This window comes from Haliotis rufescens, unplaced genomic scaffold (assembly GCF_023055435.1).
Source record: "Haliotis rufescens isolate VD_foot unplaced genomic scaffold, xgHalRufe1.0.p SCAF_138, whole genome shotgun sequence".
Taxonomy (NCBI): domain Eukaryota; kingdom Metazoa; phylum Mollusca; class Gastropoda; order Lepetellida; family Haliotidae; genus Haliotis; species Haliotis rufescens.
In genome coordinates this window covers 78,422-100,826 of record NW_025963822.1, presented here as the reverse complement: position 1 = coordinate 100,826, position 22,405 = coordinate 78,422, and the positions used below count along the sequence as shown (strand labels likewise).

General features: G+C 40.9%; 1 protein-coding gene and 4 non-coding genes across 7 annotated transcripts in view; 3 read left to right on the top strand and 2 right to left on the bottom strand.

The window, feature by feature from the left end:
• LOC124137851 (phosphatidylinositol 4-kinase alpha-like) overlaps positions 1-17,326 on the bottom strand; it is an 82,635-nt gene extending 65,309 nt beyond the window's left edge. For 2 of the 3 annotated variants that reach the window (XM_046504326.2, XM_046504327.2), the window contains exons 1-13: positions 17,234-17,326; positions 15,718-15,834; positions 14,746-14,839; positions 14,404-14,489; positions 12,466-12,538; positions 10,755-11,227; positions 10,153-10,233; positions 7,683-7,779; positions 6,925-7,125; positions 5,965-6,065; positions 5,208-5,470; positions 3,935-4,030; positions 1,320-1,421 (exon numbers count right to left, since the gene is read on the bottom strand). In XM_046504326.2, the coding sequence (XP_046360282.2) occupies positions 1,320-1,421; positions 3,935-4,030; positions 5,208-5,470; positions 5,965-6,065; positions 6,925-7,125; positions 7,683-7,779; positions 10,153-10,233; positions 10,755-11,227; positions 12,466-12,538; positions 14,404-14,489; positions 14,746-14,839; positions 15,718-15,834; positions 17,234-17,320 (1,871 nt within the window). In that variant the 5' untranslated portion in view covers positions 17,321-17,326. The remainder of the gene's footprint in view (positions 1-1,319; positions 1,422-3,934; positions 4,031-5,207; positions 5,471-5,964; positions 6,066-6,924; positions 7,126-7,682; positions 7,780-10,152; positions 10,234-10,754; positions 11,228-12,465; positions 12,539-14,403; positions 14,490-14,745; positions 14,840-15,717; positions 15,835-17,233) is intronic. The other variant, XM_046504328.2, reaches the window with a different exon arrangement.
• Positions 17,327-19,923: 2,597 nt separating this feature from the next.
• Trnai-aau lies at positions 19,924-19,997 on the bottom strand. Its single transcript has one exon. It is a non-coding gene; the product is annotated as a tRNA-Ile (tRNA).
• A 787-nt stretch (positions 19,998-20,784) lies between these two features.
• Positions 20,785-20,858, top strand: Trnai-aau. Its single transcript has one exon. It is a non-coding gene; the product is annotated as a tRNA-Ile (tRNA).
• A 546-nt stretch (positions 20,859-21,404) lies between these two features.
• Positions 21,405-21,478, top strand: Trnai-aau. The gene has a single exon. It is a non-coding gene; the product is annotated as a tRNA-Ile (tRNA).
• A 546-nt stretch (positions 21,479-22,024) lies between these two features.
• Trnai-aau lies at positions 22,025-22,098 on the top strand. The gene has a single exon. It is a non-coding gene; the product is annotated as a tRNA-Ile (tRNA).
• The last annotated feature ends 307 nt before the right edge of the window (positions 22,099-22,405 follow it).

Sequence of the window (22,405 nt, the reverse complement as noted above, 5' to 3'; positions counted from 1 at the left end):
TGACTTGTTATGGGATGTCCTTATATCTTTAGCTGCATCGGAAACTAAGCTACGATTTTAATGAGATCGGCAAAGCAAGAAATGACAATACAGGGTTATAGGTCAACACGTGCCAAGATGCTGCAATATCACACAAAATGTTATTAGGAGTGTCAGAAAATCAAGATCATGCCAAATCTGTACATGCTTCACATAACATTGGAACTCTTCACGACTTTCTTCTAAATAATTACATGCAAATGCGATCACTTCGTTTTGGAATCTCTCTGTAGGACAAGATTTAAACTGCAATTATTGAAACTGTTATTAACAAATGTTTGCCAGTTGATTTATAAAGGAACCAATGGATGCCATCATCAAAATAATCAGCGCCATCAGACCAAAATATGATGCTGATGGAATAACCATCAAAGAAGCTGCAATTACCAACCTTCTTTCTTAAACAAGACCAACGGTAAATTTCAAACATTGATTTTCTTTCGTAAACTTTGAAAAATTCAGCATTGCAATTCTTTCACAATCTATTGTTGAAAGATAACAGCTGACAGGCAACACGTCATGAAATGAGCTCTGGTTAACTGCCTGTTAAGGTGAGCTAATAAGTAACGCAGCTATCAGAAAATAATTACAAAAATAGTTCAAAAAGTTAAGGACATTAAAAAAGTGTTGAATTTAAATATTTGGTAATTTAATTCCTGCATTTATTCCATAGCTTAATAACATTAATATGGATATATCTTTTTTATCTTAATCATACTTATCTACATTGAAGGATTATTAAAATTCAGCATTGTTTGCTCATACACATGAACAATTGTGGATCTTTTCCAAAACCAAATACTAAAGATAATTGATCAATTAATGCATGTTACGCAAAGCTAGAAAAGAAATCCATCATAAATATGAAAGTAGCTGCCACTGACGCAATGGCCACCGCACTTCAAGGTATCGTTTCCACACACATCTAAATAAACACTGCACCACTTTGAAAACACATATTCAAATTTATGTAATATTTTGCAAAATGGCCACAAAAATCAAAATAAGGTGATCAGTGTATGAGAAAATCAAATCATCGTCGTATGGGTTTGAATTTTATCCGATGTGTTTAGAGATGGTCTTGAGCACAAAAAACTTCTTGCCTAATGCTTGAAAAAATTATATGCATTTTAATGGTGTGTCTGTACACTTTTCGTAGAGGAAATGATATAATTTTTTAATATGCGAAAGTTTTGAAATGCAGTGTAAATGTGAATTATGCAGACAAATTTGCCATGATCACTGTACTAAGTAGTTCAGGTAGGTTAACAGGAGATTGCCTGTCTACATCCTTGGGGCTGATTTGAGATGAGCTGGGGCGCACAAATTTCAAGACCATTTTCAGTTGCTGCCAGCGGACCTCTGCAGACTTGCTCACAGCTCTGATAGGGCACAAACATAGCGGTGAAGAATAAACAACAGAAACAGCCAATCTACACCTCATGCCATGCATGCACCTCAAACAAAAATAGTAAACTTGTAAAAAGTATGTAAGCATGGTTAGGGATCAACTAGAGACTGGAATTCAATTGCCTAGTGTCATAATGGTATAAATTTTGGGGAAATATATCAATCAGAATTAATAAACTAAATTTATTTTAGGAAAATGAATGAGTGACTGCTTATAAACCAATTGAATGATCATAGTCTGGTGAGTCTTGGATTCAATTTTCATAGGATCCTGGCTCAACTAAGGGAAGCAACACTGCCAATTGCAGCACCTAAGACGAGGTGATATTGTGAGGTGAAATGGGGTTAAATGTCATTGCACTTACATAGCAATGTGCACGCAACTGTGTGTGGCTGCTTGTAACAGACCAGACTAATGCTGTTTGTATAGTGTTAGCTGACTCAGACACCGCCGCAGTTTAACATGAATTCCCCACTCAGACACAGCATACTGACTCCGACCCGACCAGTCCTTGACTTATCCTCTTAATGCTGAGCTCCCGGCAGGGTAACAAGAAGTACCATGTTTTAACATTGTTTGGTATGAGTGAGTGAGTAAGTTTTGGTTTTACGCCGCTTTTAGCAATATTCCAGCAATATCATGGCGGGGGACACCAGAAATGGGCTTCACACATTGTACCCATGTCGGGAATGGAACCCGGGTCTTCGGCGTGACGAGCGAACGCTTTAACCACTAGGCTATCCGACCGCCCCTTGTTTGGTATGATGCGACTGGGGATTGAACCACTGACCTTTCGCTCTCTTGGCAGACGCTCTATACACAAGACATGTAGGCAATCACGCTTAGATGACCGGGTCACAGAAAGGGTAAAAGAATATTGCATAAACACACTGCATCAGTAATTTTGATACCAGTATTCCAGTTATATTACGGCGCGTCAGCTTAATGTGGGAGGAAAGCCCGAAGTGATGCAGGTCTCAGACGTTTACCACTTCAGTGTAACCCACGAGCATGGGTATGGTGCTGACAAACCTAGAAACATAATCGGGGCACACTAGGATTCGAACGCACAATCATAGGTTTCTGGCATGCCCAAGTGACGCAACTCTGCACAGCGAATCGCGGCGCCTTAGACGACTGGGCCATCCGTGCCCCAATATCAGAAATAGCCCAGCCATATCAGAAATAGCCCAGCCATATCAGAAATAGCCCAGCCATATCAGAAATAGCCAAGTCACATCAGAAATAGCCCAGTCATATCAGAAAAAAGCCCAGCCATATCAGAAATAGCCCAGCCATATCAGACATAGCCCAGCCATATCAGAAATAGCCCAGCCACATCAGAAATAGTCCAGCCATATCAGAAATCGCCCAGCCATATCAGACATAGCCCAGCCATATCAGAAATAGCCCAGCCACATCAGAAATAGTCCAGCCATATCAGAAATAGCCCAGCCACATCAGAAATAGTCCAGCCATATCAGAAATTGACCAGCCAATATACTGGAATTCCCAAAGAGGACTGATCTAGATCATTTGCCTGACTATTCCATCCTATGATTTCAGAGAGAACATATTTATTACATGTGGTGATTTCACTTACTCAACATGCTCAATATGACAATCAAACCTTATCTTGCATAAGTTTTAGGTATCCTACGAAAATTCTATATTCAGGAAAACATGCTGATCAATAAATTATTGGCAAGAGGTAAGGTCTAGCAGGACACGTGTATAGAGGCATACTATCATACAAGGCCTAGGGCAGCTATGAACAATATCCAAACAATAGTGACTCCATGCATTCAGGATGCATACAATGCAGCTACTAAACAATCAACATCCTCATGCAAGACATACATATCAACCTGGGTGCCTTTGTACAAAGAGATCTTAGCGCTAAGGTCATCGTAACTCCCATACCTCAAAACTGACTTACGACAGTCGTAGCGCTGAGGTCGTCTTGAACAACGGCACCCTGGTGCTACTCAGGACATACGTGAATAGAGCAAAACAGATGCATTCTAGCAGACAAATTACTGTAATTCTTCAAGTCATTAATCAAACATATCCTTCAGAAAATTATAAAAACACAGGTCAAATAATCTATGTCAACACCTTTGATAATAAAATACACCTTCAAAGAAAAAACAATTTAGGTGGGATTTATCTAGTGCCCTTGGCAGACCATTTGGACAAAAGAATAATTTGGTTCAAGAGTGGGATTTTTTTAAAACTTATTTTCTCAAATTATGGGTTCTTTAACATTCCATTCAATGAAAAAACTAAGCATTAAAGCCTCATCTTGTTTTTTTCTCTTTGGAATTTTTTAGTTCCAATTTTAGAATTTTTACCAACAATGCTGCAGACATGGGGTTGAATATCAGCCTCTGAGCAGGTCCAGATAAATCCCTGATACAAGAATTTAAGTGAAAAGATATCCATTTCCCACAAGCCGATATTGGCAGCTAAGGCAGCACCCACCTGTCACTCATCTCGGCACGGTACAGCCTGTTGGAGAGGGAGGCCAGGAAGGCCTGGACACAGTCAGGGTCCTCTTGGAGGCCGGCCTTCAGGGCCCTGTGCACAGAAGAACAGTGTAGGAGTGGGTGAGTGAGTTGAGTTTGAAGAGAATTTAACTTACATGAAAATGTCTCAGGTTGATGTTGGACAACTTCCCGAGGCAAGGGCATCAACTGACTATAAAAGTCCAGTTTCCACCCTTACTGAACTATTATCTGATCAAGTCAGTTGCTATCTGATGAAAGGTAAAAGTGGTGGTCTACAAGGAACTGGCACTAGTCCATCCTGAATGTTACTTGTCTTGGACGAGCGGACTTGTGTTCATTTCAAACCCTGATTAACGACTTTCATTGACCATATAACCAGTTACAGTACTGGGCCCTATTTCACGAAGCAATCGTAGCGCTACGACTGTCGTAAGTCAATGTTAAGGTATAAGCATTACGACAGTTGTTGGGCTAAGATCACTTTGTGGAGTGGGGCCCTCGATTGGAGTGAGTGAGTGAGTTGGGCTTAACGCTGCTTTTAACTGTACTCCAGTTATATCATGGCATGTCAGCTTAATGTAGGAGAAAAGCCCGAAGTGATGAAGGTCTCAGACGTTTACCACTTTGGTGAAACCCATGAGCACGGGTATGGTGCTGACAAACCTAGAAACATAATCGGGGCGAACCGGGATTTTCAAACCAACCATCGTAGGTTTCTGGCGTGCCCAAGGGACGCAACTCTGCACAGCAAATCGCGGCGCCTTTGATGACCTCGCCACCTGTGCCCCTCCCTTGACTAGATGAAATATGGCCAACATATTTATTTTGAACCATGTTGGTATATACCAAATGATGCAAGTTGCTTCACATGTCACATATGGCATACCTGTGAAAATATTTCCCCAGTTTCACACTTTTACAAATTACAATCTGTTTTCTGTTTTAAGTCTTTGAAAGACATTTAGAAGTGATACACATATGGACGACAATTAATGGATGGCTTTTTAAAGCAGTATTACATCCGTATAATGCGGCCTCTAAATTATCTAGTTAGGACCAGATAAAACAGTGATCGATATTATGAGCAACAATCCACACTCTCGGAATGATGACACAACCAAGTCTGACCACCAGATCCATTAAGTCGCCCCTTACAACCACCATAGGTAGCTAAGGACCCATTCCAACAATGAATCCCAGGCAGATTACACCCAAAGAAAATGACACATTTTACATAATTATCCCACCTGCAGATGTTATGTATTGCGTTGTCGCGAAGGTTCTCAAGTGTGGCTAGCAGTTTGTTTTTCTCTGGTTTCTTCTTGGGCGTGGTCACTGCGGTCTTGCTCTCATCCGTCACCGTGATCTTGATGCTGCCAGACCCACTCTCTGCCGAAGCGTACTTGTTCAGCTTACTGAGGATGGGCGAAGGGCTGACGAGGAAGTCTCGCAGCGTGGACACCATTGTGCTGGCCAGGTTGGGGAACTTCACCGCCAGCTTGCCTATAGCCTGCACAGTGAGTGAGTGAGTGAGTTTGGTTTTACGCCGCTTTTACCAATATTCCAGCAATATCACGGTGGGGGACACCAGAAATGGGCTTCACACATTGTACCCATGTCGGGAATCGAACCCGGGTCTTCGGCGTGATGAGCGAACGCTTTAACCACTAGGCTACCCGACCGCCCCATAGCCTGCACAGGATGAAGGGAGGGAGCAATGAGACTTTTTCTCTTGAAGTAAAAGTATAACAGGAATACAGTACAATATCAGAACAAAAAAAATCTTATTATTGTGAGTATGGTTTTACGTCGCTTTAAGCAATATTCCAGCAATGCCACGGCAGGGGACACCAGAAATGGGCTTCACACATTGTACCCATGTGGGGAATGGAACCCGGGTCTTCGGCGTGACAAGCAAAGGCTTTAACCGACCCACCGCCCCTATGGTATTATGATAGAGTCGGTGGTCTAACTATTGAGTATCGGTAGTACAGAGGGACTGACCTCGAGTGCCACCAGGATGAGAGGCGTGTGAGACAGCAGCAGCTTCCTCTCGGTGTTCATACTGATCTTCTCGCTCAGCTTCATGCACAGGTTCTCCGCCTCTGCAAACACATTCACATCCTTCTTCATCTTGCGCTAAGTTTTATTCTTGTTCAATGCCGCACTCAGCAATATCCAAGTTATAGGATGGAGACCTGTATCACTGGCTAGATATCATTATAATTATTGTATCTCAACTCTCTGAAGTTTTTCAGTCATTGAGATGGCTAGCATGACATAAGAATGTGAGTAAAACATGCCATGGGATGTTCTTGAATTGCCCAAAGGACAGACGTTTCTAGAATGTTTGTTCTAGAAGGGTAACTATGGTAACTAACATACTCCTGTCTGCATCAGTAGGGCTCAGCAACTGTTTTGGTAATTTTTGCTGTTATTTTATGCACCTGTGAACTCTGTTTGAGGTAAGGCAAATTCCATCATGGGTAATAAAACATTATCTCATCTCATCTCATATCATCTTATCTTATCTTATAATAGTGTTTGGAAACTGAAATTCAGGTCACATGAACTGCTCTAATTGACTCAACTGATGGCCCAGAAGAAATTCACACAATCTGTGTATTACTTTACCTGACTCCCCCCTGATGGCCCAGAAGAAACTCACACAATCTGTGTATTACTTTACCTGACTCCCCCCCGATGGCCCAGAAGAAACTCACACAATCTGTGTATTACTTTACCTGACTCCCCCCTGATGGCCCAGAAGAAACTCACACAATCTGTGTATTACTTGAACCTCACTCCCCCCGATAGCCCAGAAGAAACTCAGACAATCTGTGTATTACTTTACCTGACTCCCCCCTGATGGCCCAGAAGAAACTCACACAATCTGTGTATTACTTTACCTGACTCCCCCTTGATGGCCCAGAAGAAACTCACACAATCTGTGTATTACTTTACCTGACTCCCCCCTGATGGCCCAGAAGAGCAGGTCGACACACGCAGCGTTACTATAGACCGTCAGCTGGTAGGGGTTGAAGTCCCACACCTTGTCCTGCTCCTTGTGGGCATGGGCGTGCTTCTTCTCAAGGTCATGCTGACCTGACTGGTACAACATCTTCACGAAATCCTCAATCTCCTTCATGAAGGACAGCGGCAGATCTGCAGGTACATTATCATCTTGCATCACTGTCTTGGACTCAGTGATATTAAGGTTGCCTTGAAATAATCAAGTCTGGTCAAGGCAACCCAGTGACTATAAGCATGAGTAATGATCCAAGTCACTGGGGCACAATGACAAGCAAGGATCCAAGCCACTGGGGCACAATGGGACTTTATCGGACCGGAATCCCCATGGTGTTCCAGGGCTCAATCATAACTCCAACCCACAAACTACAAATTGTGTTTCATTGTGCCATTCATAAATGTAATAAATTACTGTCATCTGAAGATCACGGAGTCCGTGTTTACAAGGTCTACAATCAGTGTTTCCTCCCACGGGAAGACAGCAAGGATGTGGAGTCTTAATTCCAATTCAACAGGGGACGATGTGTATGAGTTCACAACATGCACAACGGCATCAGACGCTGACCCGGTATTACCTTCCTCGGTAACCAGTCATCAGCTCTAGCAGAGGCAAGCTGAATGTCAAAGGATTCCTAGAGTCCCTGAATAGCAACATCTAACAATGAGTCCTCACTATGTGTAAAATGATCTACCTTTTTCCTGTTCCAGCACATCTCGGAGCAGAGTGACGATGACAACAGTGATGGTCTCACTGTAAGACTTGTATGGGAACCGGGACAGGTTGATACACTGAAATGAGTGAGTGAGAAAGTGGTCATAGTTTTACACCATCAGGCTTCGTAATTTCTTCTATTGAAACGCAAATGGCACAAATAAAAGTTACAAGTGGCACAAGGCACACTAAGGTATCATATCTTTTTAGAAAAAATTACCATCAGACATTGTTGATAATATGAAGCATACTTTTGATCAACTAAGGAGGAACAAGATAGACATGAAGACAATATGAACAACATAGCACAATTTTATGGATAACAACTTCTTTAATACTGTGAAAAGCCATAAAATTGTGTCTAACTTGTCATCCGTCAACTTCTAAGTAATGCCTATCAAACAATTTAATATGAACAACCTTACAGCGTTAGAAACAAACAGTTTTCGTCCACTAGCATGCCTAGAGTGTGGATTTGGCTATATAAACATTATTATTATTATCAATTATTATTATTTACAGATTAAAATAAATAATTCAGCAAAGAGGGTTTGGGTGATCCTGGCAGTCAGGCTGGTTAGGCTCATCATCAACTCCGGGCCCTTGCCCAGACAGCGAATGGGACTTCTCCCAGGAAGCACTGCCTAGACGAACCCACGCAGAACTTTTCAGAGAATGTGAAAACTCCCCAACACTGCAGCCTTCTGCATTTCCCAGATTGCCACAAGGGCTGTATTCCTGGCAGCAAACCCTGGTACTCTCCCAATGTTAGTAGTAGCAGTAGTAGTAGTAGTAGTAAGAAACGTAGTAGTAAAAGTAGTAGTAGTGAGTAGAAGGAGTAGTAGTAGTAGTAGTAGTAGTAGTGTAGTAGTAGTAGAGTAGTAGTAGTAGTAGTAGTAGGAATAGTAGGGGTAGTAGTAGGAGTAGTAGTAGTAGTAGTAGTAGTAGAGTAGTAGTAGTAGTAGGAGTAGAAGAGTAGTAGTAGTAGTAGTAGTAGTAGCAGCAGCAGAAGCAGTAGTAGTAGTAGTAGAGTAGTAGTAGCAGTAGGAGTAGTAGGGGTAGTAGTAGTAGTAGGAGTAGTAGTAGTAGTAGGAGTAGTAGTAGAAGAGTAGTAGTAGTAGTAGCAGAAGCAGTAGTAGTAGTAGTAGTAGTAGTAGTAGAGTAGTAGTAGTAGTAGTAGTAGGAGTAGTAGTAGCAGCAGGAGCAGTAGAAGTAGTAGTAGTAGTAGTAGTAGTAGAAGTAGTAGGGGTAGGAGTAGGAGTAGGAGTAGGAGTAGGAGTAGGAGTAGTAGTAGTAGTAGCAGGAGTAGTAGTAGTAGAGTAGTAGTAGTAGTAGTAGTAGTAGTAGTAGTAGAAGAGTAGTAGTAGTAGTAGTAGTAGTAGTAGCAGCAGAAGAGTAGTAGTAGTAGTAGTTGAAGTCGCCGAAGAAGTAGTAGTAATAGTAGTAGAGTAGTAGTAGTAGTAGTAGTAGTAGTAGTAGAAGAGTAGTAGTAGCAGCAGAAGCAGTAGTAGTAGTAGTAGTAGAGTAGTAGTAGTAGTAGTAGTAGGAGTAGTAGTAGTAGTAGTAGTAGTAGTGTAGTAGTAGTAGAGTAGTAGTAGTAGGAATAGTAGGGGTAGTAGTAGGAGTAGAAGTAGTAGTAGTAGTAGTAGAGTAGTAGTAGTAGTAGGAGTAGAAGAGTAGTAGTAGTAGGAGTAGAAGAGTAGTAGTAGTAGTAGTAGTAGCAGCAGAAGCAGTAGTAGTAGTAGAGTAGTAGTAGCAGTAGGAGTAGTAGTAGGAGTAGTAGTAGAAGAGTAGTAGTAGTAGTAGCAGAAGCAGTAGTAGTAGTAGTAGTAGTAGAGTAGTAGTAGTAGTAGTAGTAGTAGGAGTAGTAGTAGCAGCAGGAGCAGTAGTAGTAGTAGTAGTAGTAGTAGAAGTAGTAGGGGTAGGAGTAGGAGTAGGAGTAGTAGTAGTAGTAGTAGCAGGAGTAGTAGTAGTAGTAGAGTAGTAGTAGTAGTAGTAGTAGTAGTAGTAGTAGAAGAGTAGTAGTAGTAGTAGTAGTAGTAGTAGCAGCAGAAGAGTAGTAGTAGTAGTAGTTGAAGTCGCAGAAGCAGTAGTAGTAATAGTAGTAGAGTAGTAGTAGTAGTAGTAGTAGTAGTAGAAGAGTAGTAGTAGCAGCAGAAGCAGTAGTAGTAGTAGTAGTAGAGTAGTAGTAGTAGTAGTAGTAGTAGGAGGAGTAGTAGTAGTAGTAGTAGTAGTAGTAGTAGTAGTAGTAGAGTAGTAGTAGTAGTAGTAGAGTAGTAGTAGGAGTAGTAGGAGTAGTAGTAGGAGTAGGAGTAGTAGTAGTAGTAGTAGTAGTAGAGTAGTAGTAGTAGTAGTAGAGTAGTAGTAGTAGGAGTAGGACTAGTAGTAGTAGTAGTAGAAGAGTAGTAGTAGTAGTAGTAGCAGCAGCAGCAGCAGTAACAAACACACACCTTGAGTGAGGAGTCCGTGAGGACGTCGTGCACCATTGTGTCCAGGTTCTTCAAGACCTCCTTGCCCAGCAGCCGCTTTGCCTGTCAACAAAACACATTTACTTCAACATGGCCTCCATCCATCACCATCCAGTATCACCAGATCAACCTGTAGTACTAGCATCACAGATGCCGAGTCTGTTCCATAAACTGTTCGTAATGCTACGACGGTCTATGTTACAGTATGAGAATTACAATCATCCTATCAGTATGATCGCTTTATGGAACGAGTCCCTGGGATTTACCTGGGATTCGAAACAAATATTTGTTCAAAATTGGGATTTTTTTCAGTTTTAATTTTCATAAATTTAGAGGAATGTCAACAATGAATTTTAACAATTACATTCAATGCAATAATGTTAAGCTAAGCATTAAAACCTCTTCATCTATAGTGGTCCGGTTGTCAGTGAAATACAAAGCCATGACATAAGCTACAACTCTAACCATGATAACAGCATGAATTGGGAAATGTTCATTTCCAATTTGGGAATGCTTACTGACATTTGCTGCAGACTTGGGGCCAGGGATGGTGGGCTCCCTTGATGAAGTTACAACATACTCACCACACTGACCAGCGTCTGCAAATGGGCACTGGAAAATGGCAAATGATCTTGTTCTGGGATAATTTCAAATCCCCACGGTTTCGTCCGAGTAAAGCTTGATCCCACTTTGTTGAAGTATGTTGAAGCAGGATCAACCTTGTCCTCTACGTTCAACCCATCCCTCATGGAAACAGACAGAGGCGACGGAGACCTCTCCCGATGGCCGTCCACGTAGTCCAGGTTTGTTGGGGAGGGGCTGGTGGGACTAGGGCTGTCTGAGCTTATCACAAGAGACGAGAGTGTTCTGGGCAGGATTGGCCGAAATGTGCTGAAAGCTCGCTTGGATGTCGGATTGTTGTCCTCTTGTACTGGGTAGGGCTTCCCCGTGTTGATGGAGAGGACGTAGGATATGAGAGGACGCTCTTCATCACTGGAACGTCCAACAGCTCGTGCCATACCGATGAGTATTGGGACAATTGATGAAGCTAGTGTTTCTGAGGAAGAATTTCAAAGCAGTATTGGGTCGTTGTATTTACAGTAATTAAAACAAATGAGTAGAAATAAATAAAGCGACAAAACCCTTTCCATATCCAATAGAAATCTCTGCATAAACCAGAGTCAACTGTATGATTCCGACTATATCATGGGCATGTGTTTTTGAATCACCATCAAATAATAATGATACCAGGTGTTCGAGAATAGGTGAGCCCATCCTGCCCAACAGATGTCACCCATCACAAACACATGCAAAGGCAAGTCAATTGTTCACCTGAAAAAACATGGGAACATATGGGGACATGTCAAAATAGGGAACTGCATCGGACAGCATTTTTGTCCTCCACATGAATAGCAATAAGTATGAGTCATGGTAAGATAAAATATTTAACTTTAAAATTTGCATTTGCACCTTCTTCACAAAGCAGAAAAAAATATTTCCTTCACTTTCAATTAATGTCCTTCCAATGAAAAGTAAGATCTTGTTCCACTTTGTAAAGAGCTGTTCTTTATATTACAGGAATTGAGCATGGTAGAGTACCAGCAGTATATTTAAATAAGTTTCAATAGATATTTTACTTAGTTTTACTCTGCAATATAATTATTAGATTTGTTTGTCTGTTTTTTCAAGCTGCATTCAGCAATATTTCAGCAGTCGGCGGTCTGCAAGTAATGGAATCTGGACAAGACATTCCAGTGATTGACATCATGAGCATCGATGTAGGAATTGAGATATGAAGCATCAATCAAGTCGGTGAGTCTGACCACCCGATCCCGTTAGTCGCCTCTTACGACAAGCATGGGTTGCTGAAGATCAATTCTAGTGAATGAGTGAGTTGGGTTAACACTGCTTTTAAGAGTATTACAGTTATATCGCGGCGTGTCAGCTTAATGTGGGAGGAAAGCTCGAAGTGATGCAGCTCTCAGACGTTTACCACTTCGGTGATATCCACGAGCACGGGTACGGTGCTTACAAACCTAGAATCATAATCGGGGCGGACTGGGGCTCAAACCCACAATCATAGGTTTCTGGCGTGCCCAAGGGACGCAATTCTGCACAGCGAATCGCGGCGCCTTAGACGACTGGGCCACCCGTACCCCCAGATCAATTCTAACCAGGATCTTCACAGGGACATAATTATAAGTAGCATCTGAAATAGAGAGATGTTCTGTCCTTTCACTAATGCCGCCATGAGATAATTAGCCATGGCTAATGAAGAACACCTCACTATCTTACCTTTAGGAATTTCAAATGCTCCTTCACACAGTTTAGTGAGAACCTCCATCACATCCAACTGGGTTGAGATAATCTGATAGAAAGGACAATTTGCAGGACATTAGGACATGTACTGTTCTTATGAGATCAACGGCTAGAATCAACTTTGCCAACCCTTATCTTTATGTACAGTAGTAAATTCCGATAGCGACAGTGTGAATGTGTGATCCCATACGTATCGCGATACCTTGCTCAAGATCCGATACGTCACAACTTTTGCATGTGCTCTTATCTGTTGTGCGTAAGCCATGTTTTTCATAGACAGGACGTCCAAATACCTGGCACCTGACAATTTACAGTTGCCATTGTCAAGTATAGCACAATGGATGATACCTTTTCACTACTAATTAGTGTTACTGTAACAGTTATTAAAGCTAACATTTAAGGTTAGAATTGATATTTTTTACTTATTGTGTGACTGTTGCATACTTCATCGAGAAGTAAAAAATTGCGATCCAATGATGAATTGGTGTATCATCCCACTACTACAGAGCTCCAGATAAGCTGCGTATCTGCGTAAAATACGCATCAGAAATGGAGAAATATGCAGTAAAATAAAATCCAAGCGTATCAAATACACAACGAACATTACAGATACGGTACAAAAATAAAACTTGTGTGTATCATCAAAATATTGTGAAGTAACCCTGCGTATTTGATAAGCAAATCAGCATCTTATTTTGAAATTATAAACGGGCATCCTGTCAACCTTGCCAAACTCCACGATGACAGTTACATCATGATCATTTGCCGTCACACTTTTGTGTGGAAGTATCGTGGTATTTTTTAGTCATTTAAAGCTCTCGAACTCACACAACACCAGTTTGCAGGGACTAGATGAATATTGTTTTTAAATATTTAACTTAAATACCCACATGTGTAAAAACTAGTGGGTAACAGAAATTTGAATACCCAGATAGAATCACTGATACCCAATGATTTAAAAATGCATGGGTAAAATACCCACAACACCAAAAGCTTATCTGGAGCTCTGCTACTAGGCATTTATTAGTAAGAGAAAACACATGTGACAGAGCCTACAGGTTTCATCCTCCATGTAATGTATGGTTGTTGGTTGTTTTGTTGTTTGACGCCGCACTCAGCAATATTCCAGCTATATGACGGCGGTCTGTAAATAATCAAGTCTGGACAGGACAATCCAGTGATTGATATCATAAGCATCGATCCACACAATTGGGATTGATGACATGCATCAACCAAGTCAGCGAGCCTGACCACCTGATCCCATTAGTCGCCTCTTACGACAAGCACAGTCGCCTTTTACGGCAAGCATGGGTTGCTGAAGAGCTATTCTACCCCGGATCTTCACGGGTCTGTAATGTATGGAACTAAGTGAGTTGTGTTACACGCTGCCACTGCAATGCTTCTGCTGTACCCCAGCGGCCCGTAAACTACTGAGATCAGGCAAACTAGGACCTGACAGCATCGTCCACACTATTGGACCACGATGACACACAATGAATCACTCACAGAGGCCGACCACCCAATCCAATTCTGTCATCTCTGGTGACCAGCAAGTAGATGCAGGGATCCTGTTCTCAACCAGGGGCCCGTTCCACGAAGTGATCTTACCACTAGGACTGCCGTAAATATATGTGACAGTATGGGAGTTGCGATCATCTTAGCGCTAAGATCACTTTGTGGAACGGTGCCCTGGTGATGTTTGAGGTTCATAACTCACTTCACAACAGTTTGCAGTCTGTGACTTTAGCCACAAGTCCAAAGCCTGAGTCTGTTTGGTCTAGTAAGCTCAGCTAATAATAGTCAATATATTACACTAAACTCGACTGAAAATGACACTAAGAGGAACATTTGGCATTGGGTGTGTCTAAATATTGAATAAACTGAAGAAAAAGCAACAATGGGTAAGTGTATCACCTGATTCTTTAGTTCTGCATCACGAAAGGCCACATCACTGAGGATGGTGTTGAGGCAGAAACTGAAACACTCCGGCATTGGCAGCTCTGAAGAACATACAGAAATACTTCAACTGGATCTACCATTATAACAGAAAGACTCTCAGTCTCTGGATGAAACATCATAACAGAAAGACACTCACTCTCGGGATCAAACATTATAACAGAGAAACTCTCAATCTCACTGGATCAAACATCATAACAGAGAGACTCTCAATCTCACTGGATCAAACAATTACAACAGAAAGACTCTCTATGGGGGGTACCCAGGTAGTAAATTTCGACAGCCCTACTGAGCACTTACTGTATTTGTTGAGACCACGAGGTCCCTCCACCCACTGGGCCTTGGATAGCCCCTGCAGCACACTCAGAAGATAGGGGAGAATCTTGTCCTTGTACTGAAGCGAATATTTTATCAGTAGATATGAGATAGCTATGGGATAAATTGCAAAGAACAATTGAAGAACGAAGTGTAATTTATTTCACGATATAACATTGTTCTATCTTGACGTCCTCTTTTGAGAATCGAACATCTGCTTGCAACTTGATGGCGTTGTATATTGGATGACGTTATTTTTGAGAGGGGAGTGTCCAGTGATTTGTTCCTCATAGATGTAGCTAGGCAATGCAGAAAAATGCGATGGCTGAACGATTGCATTCAAAAGTTGGAGAGAAATGACAAGCGGTATTGGGAGAAAAGGTACAGGTGATCGACATGAGGATTGCGAGAATTTGCAGGAAATATCCACCTGTGCATAAAATGGACTTGTCCGACATTGCTAAGGTTGGATGGTATTGAGGGAGTTATTTTTAAAATATGGGTAAATATGTTTCAAGCTTGTACATTTTATCATCATCCTTAAAGGGGCTGTACAAAATGTTGATATCTCATATAAGACATAAACACATATTGTGAAAGAGTTCTAGAATGACATTTCTAATCTGTATGATTCTATGATGGTGAGGGGGCACGGGTGGCCCAGTCGTCTAAGGCGCCACTATTCGCTGTGCAGAGTTGCGACCTTTGGGCACGCCAGAAACCTATGATTGTGGGTTCGAATCCTGGTTCGCCCCGATTATGTTTCCAGGTTTGTCAGCACCATACCTGTGCTCGTGGGTTTCACCGAAATGGTAAATGTCTGAGACCTGCATCACTTTCGGCTTTCCTCCCACATTAAACTGACACGCCGCAATATAACTGTAATACTGTTAAAAGCGGCGTTAAACCCAACTCACTCACTATGATTTCATGAGTGAGATGAAGGTGTAGACAGACCTGCAGGCCGGACTCCAGGAAGTAAACGCCCAGCGCAATGACTGCATCTTGTCCTCGCTGGTCCAGCTTCAGAGTTCCGCGGGATAAAGTTGGGCACAGGTTTAGCAGCCGACTCACCTGCAACATGGGAACAACATCAGTACTTTTCCCTTATGACATGGCAAACATTCAAACTTATGGACTGGTTGAGGCTTGCTAACTACATCCACAGATTTATCTAGGCATTCTCAGAGGCCAATGTTCAGCAGCAAGTCTACTTCAAATATAAATTATAATTTATTACCTGTAGTTATACAATACAGCATTCAATGCACAGTTGAAATGATTTTTTAATTTTAGAAAATATGTATACCAAAGTATATGCTACAAAAACGTGATAAACCAACATTAACAATACTCCACTAAGGTGAGGTGAAATTGGGTTTAACGTCGCGTCCAAGATTATTGCTCTTATATAGCAACGTGCATGCACGTGTATGTATGTGTGTGGCTGTTTGTACTAGTCCGGATTGATGCCGATTTATAGTGCTAGCTCACTGAGATACCATGCCGCAGTTTAACATGAATACCCCACTCAGACACAGTATACTGACTCCGAGCCGACCAGTCCTTGTTTAAGCCCCCTCATGCCGAGCGCCAGACAGGGTAACAACAAGTACCATCTTTTAACGTCTTTTTGTATGACACAGCCGGGGATCGAACCCCGGACCTTCCGCTCTCCGGGCGGATGCTCTACCACAAGACCAGTCCTTGTTTAAGCCCCCTCATGCCGAGCGCCAGACAGGGTAACAACAAGTACCATCTTTTAACGTCTTTTTGTATGACACAGCCGGGGATCGAACCCCGGACCTTCCGCTCTCCGGGCGGATGCTCTACCACAAGACCACGGAGGCTGTCTACTCCACTAAGCAAAGACAAGTTAGACGGTGGCGGTTTGCTAACATAGCATGTATAGGACTGGTTGATAATAGTTTAATGTAGCAATATATCACACCAGGCATAAACATGGCCTACATTCCAGTCTAGGTCTAGATATTGCAATTAGTGCCTGCAACAGTGTCACTGTGTAAGTAGGGTGATCATTTACTGGTAAACAAACATTTTCATAAATATATACATATTTTGAAAAAAAAATGTTCATGAAAAATTGTTACAGATCACTGAGATTTAATTTTCTATCCCTGTTTATTGGTATTTTTGCCAAATGAATAAACATTTGGGCAAATAATGTCTTCAGCTGAGGAAAACCGTTGTGTCATGTGTTAAAGATATTATGATCCATTCTTTTGCTGGGCGATTATCACAAACATGGAAGTATGAAATGTTTTAAGTTGGTGTTACTGTTACTAAAAAATAATATTAGATGTACCCAGTTACAGGTGGGCAGGGACAAATGGTGTTGTTTTGACAGCGGCGTCAACGAGTACAAAACAAGCCTCTGCTAGCTTTTTATAAACTCGCTAGTGAGTCCAGGTAAGACGCAATTTGGAAGTGAAGTCTACATGTTCATTCCTACCTTTAGCCAAGGTGTCGGTTTTATCATGCCAAGAGATCTAGCAAGTTGAAGGAGCATCCTGGCGTGAGAACACTTCTCGTCCGCCATTTTGGATTTGGGTTGTCTCCCTTTACTTTAGCTCCAACATTGCTGAGCTTTGCATTCTTGTATCAAAATAAATGTGAAAATTGTTTTAGATTTATCTCCCAGAATGTACTTTGTCGTTCACCATGCTTATATAACTTAGCAACTAGAATATTTATTTGGCCCTATTATTATACAGTGTTAATTTTGCAATTTGTAAGAGCTTTTTAAGTAGGGCTGGGAAGAGTCCAAATTTACTACCCACCACCCTATTACCCGACCCCACCCGGGTACCCGTTGTAGATATTTAGAGATAGATACCAACTGATTTGGAAAAGTTTGACCACAGCCCTGGCAAAATGTAATAAGATACATGTGTAAAACGATCTTGTCGTGCATACACTGAAGTTTACATAAGTTATATCTTTATTCAACCATATGAAAAGTCAGAAGGAATGGGTGCATAGTCAGAAGAAATGCGAACATTAGTGACTTATAGTGTAACCATAGAGTTCTAGATACTTTTTGTCATTAAACAATGTATCACATGACTTACCACGAGTTCGGGTAGTCCTGTGGGTATACCCGAGTCCTCGTCAGGACCCACCCGACCCGTCCAAGTTACCCGTCCAAGCCCTATTCTTAAGAGCTTAACCCTCTTATAACAAGCCTAATAACTTCATCTCGGGAGGTAATATTTGTGAATTCAGATTTACTTTTTAACCATTCTAGACGCAAGCAAAACATGAAAACAGACTGAAACACAACCTCAATATCACGTATAGTTAATATTTTTTTATCCAATCATAATTAAGTATACTTCAACATAAAGGCCACAGTGTACAGTAGAGATACACATATCATACCGTATTCGACGTAATAAGCGCCCCGCTCTAATAAACGCCCACGGCGATATTTGCTAATATATTGGCTAGTAAACAATCCCAATTAGCACCCCTTCCGATTGATTAATGTACACAAGACTTATTTATTCGCGTATAATACGCACTCGTTATATGCACACTTAATTATTATCAGGCTGTCAGTATAAACCACGAAATTTATCTTTCAACTCAACTTTTTTTTCACCAAAATAATATTCTAATTTTGAGAGCGCCCTGGGCGCTTATTACGTCGAATACGGTATACCAAATGGTGGTGCTATAACAAGAGGTAGAAGACCCGTGAAGATTCCGGGGTAGAATAGGTCTTCAGCAACCCATACTTGCCGTAAAAGGCGACTATATGCTTGTCGTAAAAGGCGACTAACAGGATCGGGTGGTCAGGCTCGCTGACTTGGTTGATACATGTCATCGATCCCAATTGCGTGGATCGATGCTCATGATATCAATCACTGGATTGTCATGTCCAGACTCGATTATTTTACAGACCGCCGTCATATAACTGGAATATTGCTGAGTGCGGCGTTAAACAACAAACAAACAATACAAGAAGTAGAAAGTCTAGTTAAAGTACAATTAGAAGTATGATAATAAAGAACGTAAAGCTAGGGCATGTATAATATTATTAGCACATAATGACAAGGTTTGAATGTATATTATATCAAGATCTCATATGTACATGTAGACATCTGCTATAATCGCTGATCTTTATGCGATTTAGACAGTTTAGGGGCAATTAATTATTTTAAGAAGTTTCGGGGACAAATATATTTTTCGATAAAATTCTGACGTCCAGAATTGAACATTTATCAGAGTGAGTGTGTGAGTTAAATTTTACATCGCATCGGCGATATTTCAGGCATATAGCGATGGGAACTAGGTATTAAATCTAAAATATCTGTCGACAAGGACAGTAAAATAGTAAGATATATCACAGTTTTAAATAAAACAAACTAGATCATAATTTCTTTTACAAAACATATAGCTACAATAGATTAAGTCCTATCAATCAAAACAAGGCTATAGACCACTTATAACCAAAGTTAGACCACCTTACTGGAGATCATGGGGACTTACAGTACCTATGCTTCCTGCATGACTCCCCAGCAGGATTTATGCCATCACTTTGGCTACCAGTGTTTGTACCGTATGCTAGCCAATATTAAAAAAGACAATACAATCTAAGTTCTAAAACACAAATCAATAATACTTACCTTGATCGAGAATGGATTTACGTGGCACTAGCAGGAGGACAATATTTTTACGCTACTTTAACTTTTAACATTGATCAGTGATCAATGTTAAGATATCGTTATTGTGCTGCAGTGGTTTTTGTTTTTAAGCAACGGTATCTATATCGAGATTACAACAGCGTCAGAATCGATCAGGTAGTCATTATCCTTTTTTGAATATTCTTAAGATCATATTTTTAATGATACTGGAAATACGTTCATTGTTTTCAGAGCCAAATTTATATCTATTCAGGCGTGTGGGATTGATATAAAATGTTTTCGATCGGGACGGTAGTAGAGGACCGGCGGGAAGCACTTAACATAATACGGACGGCCCAGGTAAAAGTATAGGGCCCATAAAATCAGTATTATTGAATAGCTTTTGTATCGTTCCCAATAAATTACCCATTTGTAGATGAAAACTAAAATGAAATGAAGCATAAACAGGCATGTTTATAAAAATAAATGCATAAGAAAATGTCAAAAACTTTTGTGGCCAATATGGGGGTCGAACCCATGACATCCGCGTTATTAGCACGGCGCTCTAACCAACTGAGCTAATCGGCCAACTGAAATCTGGGCGAAATTGTTGAATATTTATAGGCAAGGATTGTAGGGAAGAGTCACCTTCCGTCCTTAAGGATTTAATTCAAGAAAATTTATATAATACTTCATATCCCTATATATCTACAGTTTGTAGCGAGAACACGCATTTTCCTCGAAGGAGATCCGTAGTTAAACAGGTCCTACTTTTAATTCGCGCAGCAAGCTTAAGGCACTTTCGGTAGACTGGCGCCCAGTCAACATGCACAGGGTATTTCAAGAAACCAAAATAGCTCTGGACGCTGCCTCCCGACACATGGCCAATTGTTATCGGGGTTTCTCAGTCCATATTTATCTACGAACATTATTCCGGGAATGCATTAATTGGGGCAAGATTAAAAACTGACATCTGACGATAAGATCAAAGATTTGTGATCAACTCGTGTTATTCCGGGAAAAGCCGAAGAATTGGGCTAGTAGTGACGAATGATCTCCACCCATTTCCGTAACCATTCGGCTTGTCCATAAATGGAAGTCGTTGACTGGGCATCTGTCTATATAATCAGAAAATAACGAACAGCGAACTGTGTGTACAACATTGGAACCAGTTGAAGAAGACGCATCTACCATGATTTTTCGACATCTTGTTGGAGAAAAGCGGTGCAGTATAATTACAACGTATGTAGATCAGAACGCACTTTTTAACAACATATGCAAGTGAAATAAATTGCCATAACCCCCACAAATAGTAATCTGACATATGCAGATCGCGTTAGAACAAATACAAAAACTCAAACAGATCAAAACAGTTGGCCGATTAGCTCAGCTGGTTAGAGCGCCGTGCTAATAACGCGGATGTCATGGGTTCGATCCCCATATTGGCCACGGAAGTTTTTGTGCTTGCATTGCATTTTCACTTTCACTCCCAACCATTTCTATATAATGCTTATAACATCAATTGCCTTTTGATGTTATGTATCACACTCGTATTTTGCGAAAAAGATGAAATAATTCAGTCTCCTCAATTGAAATCTTGAAATATTTTATCGGGTTAAATTGTCATTAACACAAAAAAGAAAACGAACACAGCAAAGCTGTTCATGTTCAGAAATTGGAGAAATCTGGACATGCCAATTGAAAGAAATGTCGATTTAGCTTATGTATAAATAAAATGATTTCTGATGTCATGATAATGTGTCTGTCACTTCTAAAGAATCCCACACGTGTTTGTCAGTACGTGTAGAAGCCACAGGGATGGTTATTAGTTACATATGTGTGAGTGGTCGGATTGGAAACCACGTCTCTGGAGAGACAGCATGCAAGGTGCCTTATGCCACGCTATCTGAAAGAAACGTCTTAACTTTCACAGCATGCCTAAAATGGGGTTTTCAAGGGTATATATGTTCAACTGGCTCAGCCTCTCTCTCAGTTGGCCGATTAGCTCAGCTGGTTAGAGCGCCGTGCTAATAACGCGGATGTCATGGGTTCGATCCCCATATTGGCCACGGAAGTTTTTGTGCTTGCATTGCATTTTCACTTTCACTCCCAACCATTTCTATATAATGCTTATAACATCAATTGCCTTTTGATGTTATGTATCACACTCGTATTTTGCGAAAAAGATGAAATAATTCAGTCTCCTCAATTGAAATCTTGAAATATTTTATCGGGTTAAATTGTCATTAACACAAAAAAGAAAACGAACACAGCAAAGCTGTTCATGTTCAGAAATTGGAGAAATCTGGACATGCCAATTGAAAGAAATGTCGATTTAGCTTATGTATAAATAAAATGATTTCTGATGTCATGATAATGTGTCTGTCACTTCTAAAGAATCCCACACATGTTTGTCAGTACGTGTAGAAGCCACAGGGATGGTTATGAGTTACATATGTGTGAGTGGTCGGATTGGAAACCACGTCTCTGGAGAGACAGCATGCAAGGTGCCTTATGCCACGCTATCTGAAAGAAACGTCTTAACTTTCACAGCATGCCTAAAATGGGGTTTTCAAGGGTATATATGTTCAACTGGCTCAGCCTCTTTCTCAGTTGGCCGATTAGCTCAGCTGGTTAGAGCGCCGTGCTAATAACGCGGATGTCATGGGTTCGATCCCCATATTGGCCACGGAAGTTTTTGTGCTTGCATTGCATTTTCACTTTCACTCCCAACCATTTCTATATAATGCTTATAACATCAATTGCCTTTTGATGTTATGTATCACACTCGTATTTTGCGAAAAACATGAAATAATTCAGTCTCCTCAATTGAAATCTTGAAATATTTTATCGGGTTAAATTGTCATTAACACGAAAAAGAAAACGAACACAGCAAAGCTGTTCATGTTCAGAAATTGGAGAAATCTGGACATGCCAATTGAAAGAAATGTCGATTTAGCTTATGTATAAATAAAATGATTTCTGTTGTCATGATA